The 19,371-nt window shown below is 41.2% G+C and overlaps 1 protein-coding gene and 1 long non-coding RNA gene across 12 annotated transcripts in view; both read left to right on the top strand.

Annotated features, from left to right (window-relative positions):
- Positions 1–272: 272 nt before the first annotated feature.
- Positions 273–11,909, top strand: LOC149083437 (uncharacterized). The gene is made up of 2 exons (XM_089236727.1): positions 273–385; positions 9,900–11,909. The coding sequence occupies exons 1-2, from the start codon at positions 299–301 to the stop codon at positions 10,206–10,208; spliced, it is 396 nt and encodes a 131-aa protein (XP_089092853.1). The 5' UTR covers positions 273–298; the 3' UTR covers positions 10,209–11,909.
- Positions 11,910–19,192: 7,283 nt separating this feature from the next.
- The window catches only part of LOC149083438 (uncharacterized), a 24,226-nt gene continuing 24,047 nt past the window's right edge, over positions 19,193–19,371 (top strand). For 7 of the 11 annotated variants that reach the window (XR_016193263.1, XR_016193265.1, XR_016193266.1 and 4 more), the window contains exon 1: positions 19,205–19,336. This is a non-coding gene — a long non-coding RNA (uncharacterized LOC149083438). Of the gene's footprint in view, positions 19,349–19,371 lie in introns of all 11 variants that reach the window. The other 4 variants (XR_016193261.1, XR_016193269.1, XR_016193264.1 and 1 more) reach the window with 4 other exon arrangements.

Consider the following 19,371-nt stretch of genomic DNA (forward strand, 5'->3'; position numbering starts at 1 on the left):
CAACCGGTGTGTTACAGACTTTGCTTTTCAAAAAAAGAAAACAAGGATAGAAATTTGATGCAATGTTGTTATTTCTACGTGTCTTTAATTCACGAATTGAGTGATAGATGCGCCGAGTAGGTCGTACTCTTCTACAGCTGAAACACGGTAAAAATGCGCTCTTTCCTCTACTTTTCCTCTTCTTTTTTTTTTCTTCTCCCGATAATCTCTCATTGGATGCTCGTTGTGTTTGTGTGCACAGCTGTGCCGCTTCGTACTATTTCTTAAAACATCTAGTTTACCATTTAGAATCGCTTCCATGAGTGAAATCGAGCGCGAAGCCACGAACGAACGAATCCCGGTGCGGGTCGAGACATCGGCGATAAGCTCGTACTCGTACAGTCGGGTGAGTAAAATAAAATCGATCCTACAATATTACACTAGGCCTATATTCACACCGTCGATTGTTTTTTTCTTTTCTTTTTTTTTTCGTAGCTTGAATTGCTGATTGAAAGCTCTTATTGACTTGCATAAAAATGAAGCATCTATAAGTCAGTTGTGTACAATCTCTTTAAACTGGGGATTCTTAACCTATGTGGGTCTCGACCCAAACTTGATTCACGGGAACTTCCGAGACGAGTCGTTCAAATCAACTAACATGCACACACAGGGATTTATAAGCTACTACTACTTACTGTACAGGCAACTCGTACACATTCCTCTTTGGAATTTTTAAAGAATCGGAACGTGTTGTGTATGTACATGCATGGCCCTAGCGTATTCATGTTGTCAAAGTTGTGCTTGCTAGTATTGCCATCTAACTTCCATATTTTGAAGTAAAGATGGTAAATACCTGAATTGTCATGTATACAAGCTTCTGATTCTCCAGCATTTGCGACGACTCCGAACTTAATTTTACAAGGGGCTTTGATAAGTCGTGCGTACAAATCTGCTAACAATCTATATATATAAAATTGGTTTTCTGTGTGTCTGTGTGTGTGTATGTTCTCTATACAAATCTACAATTTTAGATCGATCGTCGCTAAATTTTGCATATATACCAAATGGGACCCGACTTGAACGATAGGCTACTTTAAAATTTCGCCAGACCAGGGCAAATGCCCTAAACGGGCAAAAAACTGTCCGGCAACAATGGTTTTTGGGCCTCAACAATCACTTTCCGAACGTTTACTTTGGTTACCGTGGTTCCGTAGCAATGCGTTTCAGACGTGTATATGCCTTTACAACGGTTTGTCACTTCTTTAATCCTGTTAGTATATGTATAATAGTTTATGCCTTTATAATGGTTTGCCACATTTTCAATATACTCTCAGTAATGAGGCTTTTTGAATAGACGTCATAATCATCATCAGCATCGCTTTGAGAGTCAGGAAAAGGGTGATCCTCATAGAAATCAGTGCTAAAATTGTCGATTTTACTGTACAAATGCGGAAATTAGTGGGATTTTCCGCCCCATCAATAATTTTAAAAATTGTATTTAATTCTCGATTTTTGAAATATTCAGTTCGCTTAGAGATGTACGAAGCCCAGGAGATCAAATATGAAGTAATTAGCCAAACCTATACTTTTGAGTTGGATATTCGAGCAATATCATTGATTTCATTTATATCTTCTCAAGTATGAAAATTAATGTCTCCATATTGTCTCTTTTGATATTTATTTGCTTAAATTCATGTGGGTTAGGATATTTTAAAATTAGTTATGAGCCCGTGAAAAGTGCATCGAAAAAATTCCACAGCTTTAACTAAGGATTTTTGGAAGCTGGAACAGACAGATGGATAACTTGAAGTTCAGGGGGGGGGGGGGGAGGATCGAAATACCTAGCGCCCCTTAAAAAAAAAAATTATATTCATTTCTACGTTTCTGTGTAAATCTATATTTGTTTATTTCATGAATCGCGCAGGAAGTCGCCATATTGGTTAACTTGGACACGGCTTGCATGTCCCTCAAAGAAAGAGGGAGATATCACGTGATCCAAAAAGCCTCATTCAAGAAAACCCGGGCAGCGCCGGGTATTATAGCTAGTCCTGTTATAAATGCGCTTATTGCATCATTGGTTTCACCATTTCGAAAAACAAACAGCCCATGGGTCGCGAAGCTGATCTTTTTGTTGATTTTACGCGTTGCGGCTGAAAAAGGTTGAGAGAACCCCTGCTTCAAACCCACCTTCACGAACTCATATTCAATCGGCTCACGCTCATACCATAGATTTTTTTTGTCCTGTCATGCAGCAATGATAAGATAAATTGTTATCGTAAATGAAAGGGACGGATCCCTTGCACTGAATATGACACTAGCTAAGTACTACGAGCCATTTGCAATAATTGCATATGAACTTCCGTAATTTTATAATTATGAATTCACGTTTTAAAAAAAAAATCCATTTTCCTTAGAGTTTTCCCAGCGTTTCAATAGAAAATAACAAGAAAATTTGGTTTGTCCAGTTCATAACACAAGAGATAAGGGAAGAATCACGATTGCTTAATTCACCCGCTACAATTACTGTAATAAAGGTTCCGGTTTCGAACACCTTATCACGGAACTGGAACTTGCTACTCAAACGGTACGTAAACATCGTGAATATTAAGTGGGGGCTCTAACGTATTTATGTTGTCAGTTATGCTTCTTTCGTGTCCCACAGGTACCGCCAAGCGAAAGGTACTATAAGCGAAAATGGCAAATGGCGGAGTTTCTGACTGAAACTGTACATCGCCCAAATTTATAGATGAAAATGTGAAAGTAAAGAGGGTTATATATATACAAAGTTTGCATACTCACTACCTACAATCCCAGACTGTCGCCATATGGAAATTTACTACCATTTTACATCCGAAGGGATGACTGTAGGAGAACCGTGTTATTGTGGAGCCAAACATGTGGCCTGCGGACCAACGGGAGGGGCCGTAAGTACTTCGTAAGAGGTTCGCAGGATAATTTTCATTCACTATCATTGCATGAATGACATTTTTTGTGCTGTGAAATTGTAACTTATTATTAAATTTTTTTACGATATGCAAATTATATTTAAAAAAACAATACCTTCAGGATTTTATGGAAGAGTGGCGTCGAAATCGATTTTTCTGACGCTACAGGGGATCCGCGGAACATTGATCTTCACTTCAGTGGGTCCGCGACATCAAAAAAGTTTTAAAAACACTGATGTATTACAAGTATGTACAAGCCTTTCCAGTCAGCGAGCCAGATATGAGATATGAATACCAATCGCGGATGAGAAAACTGGTGTATGTGCCGTGTTGTTCTGTTATTGATACTATTCCTCAGAAACACCTTTAGAAGGAACACCTTGGCAAGCAGGAAGTCGTGCACCCTGGTATAGTACATTTTATGTGTATTGATGGTGTTGCCACCTATATATCTTCCGAATCGGAAGTGACTGGCACATTGATTAGATATTTCATGCGTGAATTTATAACGTGGGCCTGATTGCTCCATATGGTGAGAATTTTTTGAGGGGATGGCCTGCTTACACATTTGCTCCTCGGAAATTCCTCATTATAAAAGTTTGATAAAATAATTTTTACCAACTTGAAAAAAAAACAACCAATAAGTCTATTAGAATGTAACCGATACACTTATTGGTTGCATTTTTCAAGTTTTATAAAAGAACTTTTAGAAAACTTATAAAATGTAACCAATAATATTATCGGTCACATTTGTGCGAATGTGGTGTCATTTCAGCCCGGCCTTACACTATAGAAGTTTTGTAAACGTGCTTTTATAAAACTTGAAAAATACAACCAATAAACAGATCGGTTGCATTTGCTCGAATGTAATCAATCAGCTTATTGGTTGTATTTTTCAAGTTTTATAAAAGATCTTTTAGAAAACTTTTACAGTGTAATCCCGGCCTTAGAATTAATCAGCTCCAAAAGTTTGACAGCGTTATTTACCGGCCTATGATTCTGTTTTTCTTCCGCTATTGGAATGCTGTTTTTATTGTGAAATGATGAAACGAATCATCCTCAAAATAGTCAAATGCATGCGTATTCATTATCGTGTCGAAATGCTCGAGTGAAACTCGAATTTCAAGTATTTGTTCCTCGTTTCAAAATGTCCAAAAAAATATTTTTTTTTTCCTTCTAATCAATTCCAAACTCCATGTTTTTCCTCCCCCCCCCCCCCCGTGTTTGTATATATATACATATATATTCGAGATTTCCTCGAAAAATACCATCACGCGAATATTATACAGAGGATTCTCAGTTCGAATTCTGGCTATATATTGCCGTCTCTGAATATAAAACAGAGGCAGAATATTTTCAAATGTACTTTATATCTTTTATTCTCACGATGATATTCGAAGGCGCAATTAAAACGTGTAATTTTACGAAGAAAGAACAAACTGTATAATTAAATTCTTATTTAAAGGAATCTCAATTCCTCTGCAGTGCAATTTATCTTATTTATTCCTTAATCGTGTCTGAAAATCAATCGAGACTAGAACACACACATGCTTAACCACGGGCCAAATGCCGCCCTCGTAGTCATCTGAAGTGATCCGCAACCTCAACCCAATTTCTTGTAAAAATGAATCCCAGATCGCTTGAGTGACCCGCGGCACATTTACAGACCACAAAAGTGATCTGCAGCACATTTGCAGATCAATTAAGTGCCCGGCAACACGTTTTCGAGTCAGTGTACTCTCCTAAAGGCTAATCACCCTGTGCATGCTCAATCAGAATTTATAGACTATACTATGATAAAATTCTGTGTTATTTATTATGAGCTGTAATTATCACAATAACCAATTCCAATATTTACTCTCCGAATAACGGATTTCCTTTTGCAGACGTTCACTCTAAAAGAATCTATAAAAATATATAATTTTTATGCATTACATCAATACGAGGTGTTTCAGAGAAGACCCTTCAACTCTGAAATTACATAACTTGTACGCTGTGATAGACGAAAAGATGAAACAAGTACAGGGTGTAACATATAAATCCGTATAACTAGTTTAAAAATTCATAAAATTCAAAAGAATTGGTTATGTTTCAATGCGGTTTTCGAAAAAGTTATTCTCACGAAGGGGGATTTTTTTATACAGAAAATTTAATTATTTCAGGTTCTTGTAGATAGAGGGCGTTTCATGAAAGTCCGGCGGGGAGTTGTTAGACCTAACCTTTGTTAAATCTCTTCTGTGTCCGAAACGTTCGTGCAGCCAGTGATTCGGGGCTGAGGTAAAACGACTTCACCAACAGTGCTTTATCCACCAATGTCAACATCACAATGAAAATTTTATGTTTGCGCCAGTAACAGGAAATTTCAGAAATGAGCTGTTAACCCCGCACCTTGCATTTTATAGGACTCTGATTTGCATATAACTTTTCCAGTGTAAGTGCATTTCGTGCCTTCTGGGGTTATTGCGAATAAAATAAATAAATAAGTATATGTGCAGTGATTTGCTTCCGTGCAACGCTCCCCGTCGAAAAATTCTTTTTTTTTAATAACTGATCATTTAGTAAAAAATCCCTCTTTTCGTGAGAATAACTTTTCCGCAAATCGCGTTCAAATACATGGATTCCTTCAATTATTATGAATTTTTAAACTCTTCAGAAATGTTTGGGACACCCTGTAGTTCATTTGATGGCCGGACATGGAATTTCGAATCCTCCCCGGTTTGTGAAATTAATCAATTTTGTTGATACATGGCGCCACAGTCCTTCAAACAGTAGTTTCCGCCGTCCTTCGCAAACATGGATCGAATCGCATTGCGATCAGAAGCGTACGAGGGTTCTCTAAAGTATGGGGGGGGGGGTCTTTTTTTTGAAAAAAATCACATTTTGTTTCTTCTTAAGAAGGGGGAGGGAGTTACATGTTTTACTGCAAAAGGAAGCCATAATCTCGGCTGTAGGGGGAATTAGCACGCCCCCCCCCCTGATACCCCCACCTTTGCTTACGCCAATGATTGCGATGAATTCGTGATGGTCGTCTTGCCTGGCAAGGACATGCCTAAGTTTGTGAAGAGTGGAGTTTAAAGACAATTTCCTGCAAGCAATGCCTCTACTGCAATGGATGCGTATAGTATCTCACAGATGGACTATTCAAACTGATACAGCGTTTGAGGACTGTAAACAATTACTTTCAAATGTACCCTCACAGAAAGAAGTCGTGAAATAAAATGACTGCAGCAGTCATTTTATTAGTATCAGTTAAAATTATAAAATAAATTTGCAAACCGTCGTAATTGAAATTCCTGACCTGCCCGTAAAAGGTACCCATGGTCCCTACATCCTGGAGCTCGAAGACTGGGGTCTTTTTCAGGCCCCCAAGCCAGATTTTTCGTGGGCCCTTTTATAGTGAATTTATTGCATGAAAAAAAAGGAAAAAAATGCGGGTAACTGCCCCGGGCCCCAGGACTGGAGCACTGTCGGCCCTGCTCTTGTGGGGGCCATGAACGTACCACTCGTTCAACCTTTCTATCTATCACTCTGTTTCTAAGATATCTCATTTCCCAGTTAAGGAGTATTTTCTGAAATACCCCGTATGTGTGGATCTGGAGAAAAACAAAGTTATATATCCATATTATATCCATCTCCTTTAGGGTGAATATTCAAGGTTTTTCTTTTTTTCGCCAAAATTTCAATTTCCCTTAAATTCCATCATATTCCAACATGTAAACACTGCGGGAGCTGAAAAATATGAGATAAAATAAATTAGAAGAGAATATTCTTCTCTCTCCGAAGCAAAATATGTTTTGTCTGTGTAGCAAATTATCTAGGAAGTGAATTGGAGAAATATGCAAAGCATTCGTTTCGAGGAGATTTTTCGCTTTGTTTCCATTGTAGTGTGACGGCACTCGCTCATCCTTATGTCTGTCTCCCAATCATTTTTCATTACACAACAACCCAACAAGAACAATGACTCTCATTTTCGTCCTGAACATTGTCCTTCTCCTTGTTTTTTGTGTTGTTTTTCTATCTCAAACAGGTCCGATGGCTTTCATGTGTGCACGCTACTTCTCTGGAGAGTTGTGCATGAACTTCCAACGAGTTTCCTGTGTTCCGTCTCTTATTTTATTTTTAAAGGAATTACAAACTCATGTTGGCGACGTCTCTAATTCTTCTTCTTCTCCCTCTGCTTGACTACCATCATACTTGTGTGTCTCTTCTTGTGTGATCTTGATCGGGTTCGTGTCCTCACTGGCTTTTCAATAATATTATTTTAAAATCGAGTTCGTTTTCTTAGTAACTATTTGCTGAAGTCGAACGCGGATGCAAGAGAGTGAGGGGGGGGGGGGGGGGTGATAGTGGCGATCGCCCCTTTCAAGACCCGAATAACATGGGAAAATTTGTCTGTCCCGTAAAATACGGGATGACCCGATGCACATACACATTAAGTCGTTTCTGCGACACATCACTCTGGATCCGCCTGCCTCCGCTCCATTCGTAGCTGAAGATGTCTTCCTTCGCTGTATTCGCAACTGAAGATGAACACTCAATTTGCAGCTGAAGATGTCTACCTTCGCTCCACTTGAATCTGAAGATATCTACCTCCGACTATTCACAGCAGAAGATGCCTGCCTCAGCTTCATTCACAACTAAAGATATCTATTTTGTTTTGGGTTCATTTGTAACTGTAGATATCTGTGTCGGCTCATTCATATCTGAAGGTGCCTGCCTCCACTCCGTTCACAGCTGAAGATGTCTGTCTTTGATCAGGTGCAGATCCGTCGGGCGGGGGGGGGGGGGGGGGTTATGACCGCAATTTGTCTGTCTCGTAAAATATGGGACGATCACAAAAGAACTCACACAATTTGCCCCTTCCGTCACATCGTATTGGATCCGCACCTGGCTGAAGTAAATCTGCTTGTAAACTGTTTGGTTGTATTAGTTGTAGACATAGGCACCGGAGGAGCCTGGGGGCTGAGGCTGTTTGTGTGTCCCCCCCCCCCAATAACTAAGAAATATACAATGCAACGCAACCGTCTCCCAGTAGCCATATTCAACCTTTGTACTCGCCGAAGCACCAGAGTGTTCAATGCTCGTGTCCAATTTCGTGCTCGCGTGCTTGATCAATACTTCACTTAAACATCCTATAAAAATTGTCCCATGTAACCTTCGAGCCCCCTCATGACCACTTTAGGGGCCGAATTTCGAAAAAAAAAACCCTCTTAGTGAGTCTTTACGTCATGAAATAAACCTACTGACCAAATTTCATAAACATTGCTCTAAACCGGTTTCGGCTCGGCATGATTTTGAAATGTTACCTTTGAACCCCCTTATGACTCCCATAGAGGTCGAATTTCAAAAAAACCCTTACTTATATTAATATATATATATATATATATATATACATACACATATAAATAATATTTTGTTTTCGTTCATTCAAAAACAAGGTGGCTCCCAACTGTAACCTGGAATAAATGTGAATTTTTTGAAAGTTTTGAAAAATGATTTATCTATTTTACAATCTCTTCTTGGAGCACAGTTTGGGAACCCCAGGCTCTAACAAATTTATGTGCAAGCAAATCGATGTCAGATCATTACATTGTTGAGTAGCGGTACCTGGTACAGTGCCCCTGCCTGCCCCCAATCACTACTTTGTTGGTCATTGTAGGCAGGGCCGTCTTAAGAGCATCATGGGCCCCCCCCCGGGCCAAGTGATTTTTCTGAGGCCCCTACCTGGAAAATTCCCAAAAAATTCAACTGCTTCTCGATTTTCTGAGACCTTTCTTCTTTTGAGTCCCCCAGGGCCGTGCCCTGGTGGGGCCCATGCGTTAAGGCGTCACTGATTGTAGGTTCGAATCGAGATTCTCTGTTTGTATCACACCTTTTTGTTGATTGCGTTATACAATGAAACCTGTTCGAAACGTAACCTCAAGAGACAAATAATATTCCATTTTAGACAGGTGTCCATTTTATAAAGGTGCGCACACATATAAAAGCATTAATACAATAAAGGAACTATTTTTTGATTCTGTCGAAGACAGGTTTCCGTCTGATGCAGTGTCCGTCTTGCCTCGACTAACGAACGCCTCAGCTTACTAAGTTTTCTGCTAACGAACGTGATTCCTGAACGAATCGTCTTCACTAAGCAGGATTTTCCTTGGAGCAGGTTTCTACAGCATTTGCAGCGTGAAAACGCTGATTAGTAAAAAAACCTGAATTTAAGGTTTTTAAATTTAAGGTTTTCACTCTGCACACGGCACAGTTCTACTCCTGGGAAAACCCGGCCGAGATATCATTGCATTTGCAACATATGAGTTTGAGTGTCATCTACCTTTCACAAAAGATAACTAAAATAAATTTTGTGCAACTTCTTTTTTCCGACTATTCCCGCAGCCAATGGATTAGTGAAGAAAAAATCCCAGAATATTGATGAAAATTCCAAATTAATGAAAGGAAATTTTCGGAATGAATCAAAATTCAGAATTAATGAAAAAAAATCCTAATGATTGAACATCATTCAGAATTAATGAAAGAATAAATCTCAGAATTGATCAAATTTCAGAAATAATGAGAGAGAAAAGCCTCAGAATTGAGGCAAATGCATAATTGATGAGAGAAATAACTCCAAATAGATAGAAATGAAGAATTTATGAAAGAAGTAATTCCAGAAATAATGACAATTCTAGAATGAAATCAGTTGAACCCTTATACAGTGAATGCGGGACCTCACAAACCGCGACGGCCCGGTGTGACCGCACCTGTCACACATCCGTAAGGGTGACTCTGTGGCAATACTCAGAATACCTTTGCCTCTCCAGTCGCAAATGCACCCCTCTGTGCAACATGATTTTATTTCTCATCCAGCTCTTCCAAAGTTGGGCCAACATATTTCAAAATGCCTCATTTGTAGAAGTAATATGTTGCATTTTTCAACCATTGCAGGTTGTTTGAATAATACTGATTATCACCTTTTACCGTTTTCAGTTCCCGCCATACGAAGATAAGGACACGACAAACACCGGAACAACCACGGGAATGGCCAACGTGGTCGGCGTCCTCTGGTCGATAGTGTGGGCCCTGCTCCTGATCTTCCTATCCTACGGACTGGCGGCTGTCTGCGCTTTCTGGTACATACTCCTCTTCCCGTTCACTATATGCTTCGAGTCCCTGGGAGGACTGACGGACATTTTCCTACGTGGGATACAGTTACCGCATTTCTGTGCCGACAACATGATACGCGGTAGGTCGTTCAAGGAAGCCGTTCATGTTTTGGCTGCAACGGCGACCACCTGACGACGATGATGAACAACTACTTCGTGCGCCGACGTATTTTTCACGAACTTTCCATATGCTAGGAAGATGGTCACAAGGAGGAAAAATGACTTTTTTCTTTTCATGTTGAGCTTGTCGACTAATGGGTTCGAACGTACAATGAGTGATTGGATAAACACACACAAGTGCAATTTTTATATACACGTACTGTAATTATTTGATTACGTTTCATATTGAAGAACTTGTATATAAAAATATTTATTCACGTGCAAAGTGAACATAATGGTGTGGTATAATAACTAGAGCATTGAATGTTATAGATCTGCAAAGATCATGTTTTGCGAACCGTACAGGGCGTTTCATAAATTCGTAAATAGTTTAAAAATTCATAAAAATTGCAGGAATTGGTATATTTAAATACTGTTTGAGGAAAAGTTATTCTCACGAAAGGGGATTTTTTTTTGACACGGAAAAAAAAATCTCACGTTTTTCCTATAGAGGGCATTGCCCGTTAGTCCGGCAGGAGTGACTATACCTGAACTTTTCTGTAACCTCTTCTGCGTTTGAAATGTTCGTAAAGCTTCAGATATTCGTGAAAAACGCAAAACAATTTCACCGATAGTACTTCATCCACCAATGTCACTATCACTATGAAAACCTTATGTAATCGTCAGTGATACGAAAATTCAGATACGAGCTGTTAATACGTACATCCTGCATTTTATAGGACTCTGATTTGCATATTTACAGTGGGTTTTTTTTCATGCATCGCCCTCTGTCGACAAAGGTTTGTACTATTTTTGTACCACCCCCCCCCCCCCCTCAGAAAAAAATCCCCTTCGTGAAAATAACGTTTTCGCAAACAGCATTCAAATATATCAATTCCTTCAATCTTTGTGAATTTTAACTATTTACGAATTTGTGAGACACCCTGTGCTCACTTTACAAGGAAAAAATATTCCATTTATTAAAACCGATGATAACATATAAACTAACTTAAAATATCAGTGACAGAAAATGTAAATGAACAGGTGACTCTTGTATGTAAAACCATAGGCGGAACCCCTCAGGGAGCACTCATTATTGCTGAGGGGGGGACACGATGATGATGTCAATTCATATATACACATATACATTAGATCAGTCGACACTACCTTTGAAGCTGGGGGGGGGGGACATCCGCCCCGCTTCCCCCCGCATCTCCGCCCATGTGTAAAACCATCAACATTTGATGACACACACATTCATATAATCGTTTCTTTCTTTTCTAGTGATTTCACATTCATTCTTATTGCTTTATCGTGCAAACATTTCATGCAGTGCAAATTCTTGTTTGTACTGATGAACTCAATATTGCAAATTCAAGGATAACTACTGTACCACTTTCATTGAACTGTACACATGCACCTCGTAAATATTCTTCGGAGGAATTTCTAACTGGTGCGTGCCGGAAGGTGTTTATGCGTACAGGCGTGCCTCTCTAAGGCATTTATGCGTGTTTCGTGTTCCAGGAGACGGATGGACTGCATCTAATCATCAAAAGATATTACGACCAATTATCTATAACAATTCTATAAATGCACAAATATGCACCCCGAGCCCTCGATCCGAGATCATTCATCTTATATGTAGTAATGTATTTTCCTGTGCTTTTGTCTCATCTAAATCAGTATAAGCACTCTATATGAAACAAAACGAGGAAATAAAACTCTAAAAATTTTACATCTACTGATTCTGTGTCATATTTTTTTTTCTTTTTTGATTCAAGTAAATGTTCGTCAAATGTTATGCTTTGGCTGTTGACCTGCAGTCATGATGGCCTACGGACTCGCATCGCGGGGATCCGGATTCGAACTCCACCGTCACCACAGTGGTGGTCGGCTGAACTTGGTATAGTATAGAACCGATCACGACCAGGCTCTGTCGCTTTTGCGATACAAGATCATTGATCGTGAGATCGTAGGCTGTCGGAGAAAACTCAAGCCGGCCGGGAAAGCACACCCGGTTCGGACCAACTTCCCGCCAACCCCCCAAGCAGCACAACCACACCCCCCTCCCCACCCAATGCCCCAATCCCAGGGCACATCACCGCTCGACAAAGCCAAGACAGCACCACGGGCGCGACTCTTCCTCAATCCTGACACCCGTGACAAGGCCCCGCCCGGGCGGTCCACAGCGCCCCAACACGCCCCGCGAAGGGAGACCCCCGACCATCCCCCACCCAAGAACCTCCATTGCGGACATGAGAGAGAACCTGTCACAGGATGGGAATATCACCTCTCATCAAAGAAAACATGGAACGCTGAACTTGTGTTGGTTGAAGTTGGTTCTCTGCGATTCCCAACTTCGAGGCGTGGATGCGAGCCGATCTCCTTGTTGAATTGTCTCGCCGCAGAGAGCAACAGGCCCACAACGGTACAAATATTCAATAATGACGCTTCACTCATAGTTAGAAGAATTGATGGCAGATGACAGCACACTACACAGAAACAAACTTTACGTTAGGTTCGCAACATGTATACGCACATTCCAACATGTACCGATTCGTTAGAGTTCCACAAAGGAATATGGACGAGGTGCATGTGTGGTTTAGTGGTAGACATGATGACCCCAGCAGGAGAAAGGTTCGGGAGTGCACGAGATAAAAATCTCGTGCGAGATATATATCTTCCGCATAAGCCACACCAGTAAAATGACGCTGAAAACTCATAAATTCCTATACGCCAGGGGTTGCCAACTGCTGGCTCGCGGGCGGCGCAAAATCACCTCACGAGCCCGACAAAGCAAAATTATGTACTGTGTATAAAATAAAATTTGTGGTTATTATTTGAGCTCTTTTGGAAAGCAGCAGACTTCCTGAATAATATATTATTTACATTCATTATTTCTAGTGTTGGAAATAATTTACTATGTTTTTCACTATACTGCCTCTTCGAACACACAAATTATTCATAAAGTTTGGTTATAGGCATTTTTTCCCCTCTACTTCGTAGGGCAAGTTGCCTGTCGTAGCCTCAGTATTAGTATCTCAATGGTTTTCCGTTGATTTGGTGTTCTGCTCGTGGCGACGAAACTTCTCCGAAGTGGAGGCCAACTCTCAATGGCACCTCGAAATTTCAACCGAATAGGCTACGCAGACTCTGGGAAAAATGTGCTATATTTGATGGTTGGGTTCGTATTGTGTCGTTGACCAAAAGGGTTCAACACGGTCAGGGTCAGTCTCAAGTATTTTGCGGCCCGGTGCAAAAAAAATTTGTAGCCGCCCCCCCCCCCCTTAGGGTTTTCTAATACCCAGGGTATTAGAAACCCCCAGTATGGGAACCCCCGTATGGCGAATCACATTCGCCGGGTCGGGGTAAGTAACTCATAATACCCAGGGTGTCCATGGGTACTATGGCGCCCGAGAACGACTGTAAAACTCATTCGTAGTCGTAAAAAAAAATTGCCATTTGGCAATAAATATGGACAAAAGTGTCCGCTTCCCAGTGAAAAAAATTGCAAGTGCGCTCCCAGGCACTCGAAGATTTGGGGCTCCCAGGGCTAGGAAACCGATTATCTACCCAGGCCCTCAACCTTAGAGGTTCTCTATCTTGGACTGAATTTTAAGCTATTGCTTTGCTAAGAAGTTGAAGTCAAAATGTAATCAAAACATTTTTATACCCTTTTGCGGCCAAAACATTTAGCGGCCCGGTGCGGCCGCACCCTTCGCACCTGCCTAAGTCCGGCCCTGAACACGGTGATTATTTATACCGAAAACCGAGAAGCATTCACCGTCTGAATTTCGACATGGTGCATGGTACATTCGACTTCAACCCAGGCCAACCCAGGCCCCAAGGATGACTTACTGCCTGCTACCCTCGAGGGGGTGGGTTGAAGTGGAAGAAAGATTCCACCACACACCGGAGCCTCAAACATCTGCATGGGCAACGCCCCTCCAGGTATCTGATTCCATAGACCATTCCATCAGGGTAACCCAGTGGGTACCCCTCTCCTCACCTCCCGGCCTGACCACGGTCTCCCAGGACTGTTTAGTGAATTCAAAATCGGTGCATACAAAAATGGGCACCAGCTGCGGGAGCTGTTGAAACAGCCCATCACAGACAGGCCTTACACACATTCCAGATTACATGAAGATATTTACAAAGGATATAAGTGTTGACTGTGAGGAGGATTTTGCTGTTGAGTATAATTCCTTTTGTTGTGCCCATTCAGACACCAAGGGTCTTCCTCCGGAAATGAAGAGCGGTGCTTCCTCTTTTTAGTGATCCCCAGCTTGACACCAAGGGTCTTCTGCAGGTTTGGGGAGCGATGACTTCTCCTGGTGGGCCCATCCAGACACCGGGGGTCCCCAGAGAAGTTGGAAACAATGATTGATCCCAGCGTCTCCTGTCAGGTACCAGGATTTCCACCAGACCGGGAGCGAAGACTCCAGTTCTTGATGTACCATACCAAGTGCCGTTGAAGGCTCCAGGAGATTGGATGATGATAGGACGTTTGAAATGGCAAGAAAAAGGACGTGCAGACCAGACCAGCATTTGACGTTTTCGCTGGTTCCTTGCCCCTTTGGAGGTGACCTGCCATGGAGGTATTATCTAATAGTTTATACTGCATAATATCTCCATGTGAACTGCCAGCCTCGGTTCTACCTTTCATAAGCCCTACTTTTCCTAGCTCATACCTTTCATCAGTGGCGTCGGAGCCGGGGGTGCTGTGGGTGCTCGAGCCCCCACGGAAGTTTGTAGAACGGGTCCGAGCATCCACAGAATTGATTTAAAAATCGAAATTTCCTTAATAAATCTCCAGACGGGCACCCACAGGCCTTTCATAAGCCTACCTTTCCTAGCTCATACCTTTCATAAGCCCTACCCATGGCCCCCACAAGGGGTGGGCTGGCAAGGCTCCAGCCCGGGGGCCCGGGACGATTTTCATAATTTTTTGTTTTTTCACGCTGTAAATACATCATAAGAGGGCCCGTGAAAGTCTGGTCCGGGGCCCGCAAAATATCCCAGCCTAGGGCCCTACTCCAGGATGTGGGGGCCATGGCCCTACCTTTCCAGTCCTACCTTTCATAAGCCCAAAAAGTATTTTCAGTAGCGGGGTAATTTTCAATTCATTCCACCATTACGTATTTGCTGCCTAATTATAAAAGTAGGTGGCAGCACATGCTATGTACTTTAATTTGTTAACTTTCTGCTTGCCACTAAATAGGGTTATAGATTCGAAAACTGCGAAGCGAGGACACATCCGTTTTGACGTCATTTTCCCTAATTTTCACTTCAGATGACGCCCACCACCACCACCACAGTAAGTTTCCCCAATTAAAACAGAACCGCTATAAATGTTATGGAAATTCGATGCAATTAGGCCGGTCATTGTGCACAATGACCGGCTACTATATGCATAGTTACCAATTATTTTTGTGAGTTTAGTAAATTTTGTTTTTCACATTTACCGGTGATTATGTGTGATCCCCATATATGAGTAATAATCCCTATGTATTGGTAAATATGAAAATATAAGGAGGGGGGGGGGGGCTTAGCCCCCTTACAAAATTTATTGGGGAGGCTCAAATGGCTTCTGCTACTAGGTTGCGCCGCCTGTGGACCCATGCTTCATTTACACCACTTGTGTAACCTGAAGCTTGTTTTCAGAGCACTCAACTACAGAGTGCATTTTTAAATCACTTAAGTGACATGGGGGCAGTACCGGGGGGGGGGCACATTGTCAAAGGTCTATTACAGTATAAGTATTTATTATCATAATTATTATAATATAATCTGTAAGTTGGGAAAATAATTTTGATCCTCGATCTTTCTGTGAAAAACGAAAGTTCAAGTATTCGCGTTCGTTATTATTAATTGAAAGTACGGGGAAACAACAGGACATTTTCGGAAAAAAAGTCGAAATGGACAAACTTACGTTGAAATATGGGAATGTCCCAGGAGAAATACGGCTCACGTGCAAGACCTGGTCCACTTGAGTTCGGACTCTGGGCAAACATGGCCTTTGTGGGAGTGTGGGGGGGGGGAAGTTACATACACTGCGTTCTTTGAAGCATAGTCGTACGCAGGGGAATGGAGGGCCTATGCCCACCCTGACGATCAAAAACTAAAAATATTTATTTATTTAAAAATTGTAATATGAAAAGAAAATTCTAGTTTTGGAGCTTCGAAAATATGTGGGCCCTGGGCACGTGCCCCGTTTGCCCATGCGAGTAACAGGCATTCGGCATATAATCATAATTATAAAAAAAAAAAAGAGACTGCATATAAAGGAGTCGAGATGATCAAAATTACAGGAAAATACGAGAATATATCCCGCAATATACGGGTCATAGATTTTAAGAAAAATAAAAATTGTACGTGTTCGGGTCTAATTCGATTAAAATAAGATTAATCAGTAAATAATTAATATTATTAATTATTTACTGATTATTACTATAATTAATATTAATCATTAATTAATATTTCTATCTATAAACTCTGCGTACACGATAATTGCATTGTTGGAAGAAGATAGCTCTTGCACGTGGGAAATTGCCGAAATCATTGTTATAATATTTTGATATGACATCGAACTTTATTTGTTTACATTATACAATACAATTTGTATAATTGTATTGTATAATGTAAACAAATAAAGTTCGATGTCATATCAAAATATTGTTGGAATCTGACCTTGCTCAAGGTCATCAAGAAAGCGTTGTTGTTGAATAATGTTTATTTACCAACACGGTCGCTAAGTAACGAGAACCACCAGTGATGATCTGACTGTGGGAAAATATATGTATATATTCGGCAGATAGCACCTCCAATGGAAAACGAAAGAAGCTGTCTCTTAAGCAAAGCAAGAAATATTTGTATTTGTTTTCTCTTTTAAGACAATATATTTCCAAGAGGTGCGCTACTACACATTCACGTATCGCATTTTCTGAACATATGTGATTTAACGTGCTTTCCCCCAAGGACCCACGGCTCTCTTGACCTAGTAACCATTTACCCCCGTGCCTCCCGTGGTAAGAGTTGCCACTGGGATGGATCTCACCAGACCACGAGGGGTCCTGAGCAAAAAATTATCATGAGGGAAGTTCTGCGAGCATTTTTTGCGAAGCACAAATCATTTTCTTCAAATCATTACATAAGCAACTTAAACGTTAAGCATTACATATCGTCAGGGCCAAGGGTGTAGCGAGGGGGTGGGGACTTGGGGGTGTGGTCCCCCCCCCCCGAAATGTGAGAAAATGACCGAAAAAGGAGAAAAAGATGGCCAAATCCATTGTTCTGTCACTTTGGTTCCCCCCCCCCCGAACGAAATTTCTGGCTACGCCCCTGGTCAGGGCCATCTTTTAAGCACCCTGCGATCACATGCGAGCAATGTGATATTCTGGAGCCTCTAAATAGCTGAAATGGCCTACTTATAAATTTTCACGCTTTTCCTGGAAAACCATGGCACCAGATCTCATTATCACGATACCCCACTTCCTGGGCCGTGTCCGGGTAAGCCCACGCGTTATGATGACACTGCACATTTTTATTTAATAAACATTTGAATAGCTGCAGCCAAGCGGAACCATTCTGACGCACATCCTTAGGGCAGCGTTAGGTTCGCAGGCTCGATCCTGGGGTAAGATCGCAGATATAACAAGTTTTTTTCCGATGAACTTGAGTCGACCACCGATAGATGGTGCCTTCATTTCCGACCCAACTCTATCGGCACTAAATTGCTGTATGGCGATATGACTGGAGATACGGGAGATGGTAGTTGGTAAAGTAGTAGTAGGTGTTAACCAGTCGTTGGTTGTTATTTTCTTGAAAGTTCCTTGAGGCATGGCTCTCTAGGCAGGGATCTTAGCCGGGCCCTCAGACAGGTGTGGATTTAAGGTGATGTGTCAGGAAGGGCAATTTATTGTGTAGTTTCTTCGGATTATCTCGTATTTTACGGAAGAGACATATTTCCCATATTATTTAGCTTTTGCAGAGGTTGATTGGGGGCACGGAAGTATTTCGATCCCATGCCACAAATTACCACGAGTGCTCGAGCAGCACCGGCTCCTAGCCACTAAAGATAGGCCTATCTCTAGAATGTTGTTGGCTGAAAGGGCATTTGTCGGAAGATAAACAAGAAATACAAACTTGCCGAGGGATTCAGCCAAAAGGAAAGTCAACTGGAAAAATATTATTAAGAAGTGAAATGGTATTTATAATAAAATAGAGAAAGAATTTAATTTTTTTACTGAAACCAGCTGCTGTAGCCAGGGCCGTAACTAGGATTTTTTCCGCCCGCACAAACACCCTCGAAATTCGATAATTTTGTAACGATGTTCTTTGTTGCTACCTAAAACAGCCGCCCCCTACCCTTTGCCATCCGGGGGCAGTTACTCCTCCTGCCCCCCCCCCTAGTTCTGGCCCTGGCTGAAACAACCATATTTTGGAAGTTCAAGAAAGGACGTGTATCAAGATGAATTGCGCATTGTATAGCAAATGTAATGTTAGTGCCCAAGCATGACATTTTGCTCGTACTCCCATGGGGGGTTTGTTGAGACGGCCTCTGATGACTGCCCCTGTACACTAGACACATATTCTAAATTTGTTTGGGTTCCGTACAACAGCCTGATAAACATCAAGGGTTCCACGAAACAGCTTAAAAATCATTAAAGGTTCAGCGGGAGAGCTTTAACATTGAAAAAAATCCCTACCAAAATAAAAAAAATCAAAGTAGAATATCAAAAAATACGGGACATATGGTCATGATAGTTCATGTAGATTCAAATAACTAACTATAATCTTCACCAATCTTACTAACTATTAAATATGATCAGATTACTAATTATTCTACAAAATAAAGAAATCCAGAGGTATATTGTTATATCATTCGAAAAAACTTTCGTTATTTTCCGTCCATAATTGCGTAATCTAGTGCGTCTACGCTGATCTAGTACTACCTAGTCATTCTTTCTCTTCCCCCCCCCCACCCTCTGCTATCTTTTCCTGCATTTCTTCTCCCCCCAGATTTCTAAGAGAGAGAGAGTCGGTTTCTGAAAATTTCATTTCTCCTCGGGTCGTCCATTCGTAGTAGATGTCACCTCCACCGTCTCTTGGCTTGATGATGAGGCGTCTTTATCCACACCGGTGATGATCAATTCTTATGTGGTTAGTATTTCGGTAAAAATATTTATCTTCTTTTG

Source organism: Pholcus phalangioides, unplaced genomic scaffold (genome assembly GCF_987345545.1).
Source record: "Pholcus phalangioides strain wild (caught in Gottingen) unplaced genomic scaffold, Ppha-v1.0 ptg000009l_1, whole genome shotgun sequence".
Lineage (NCBI taxonomy): Eukaryota > Metazoa > Arthropoda > Arachnida > Araneae > Pholcidae > Pholcus > Pholcus phalangioides.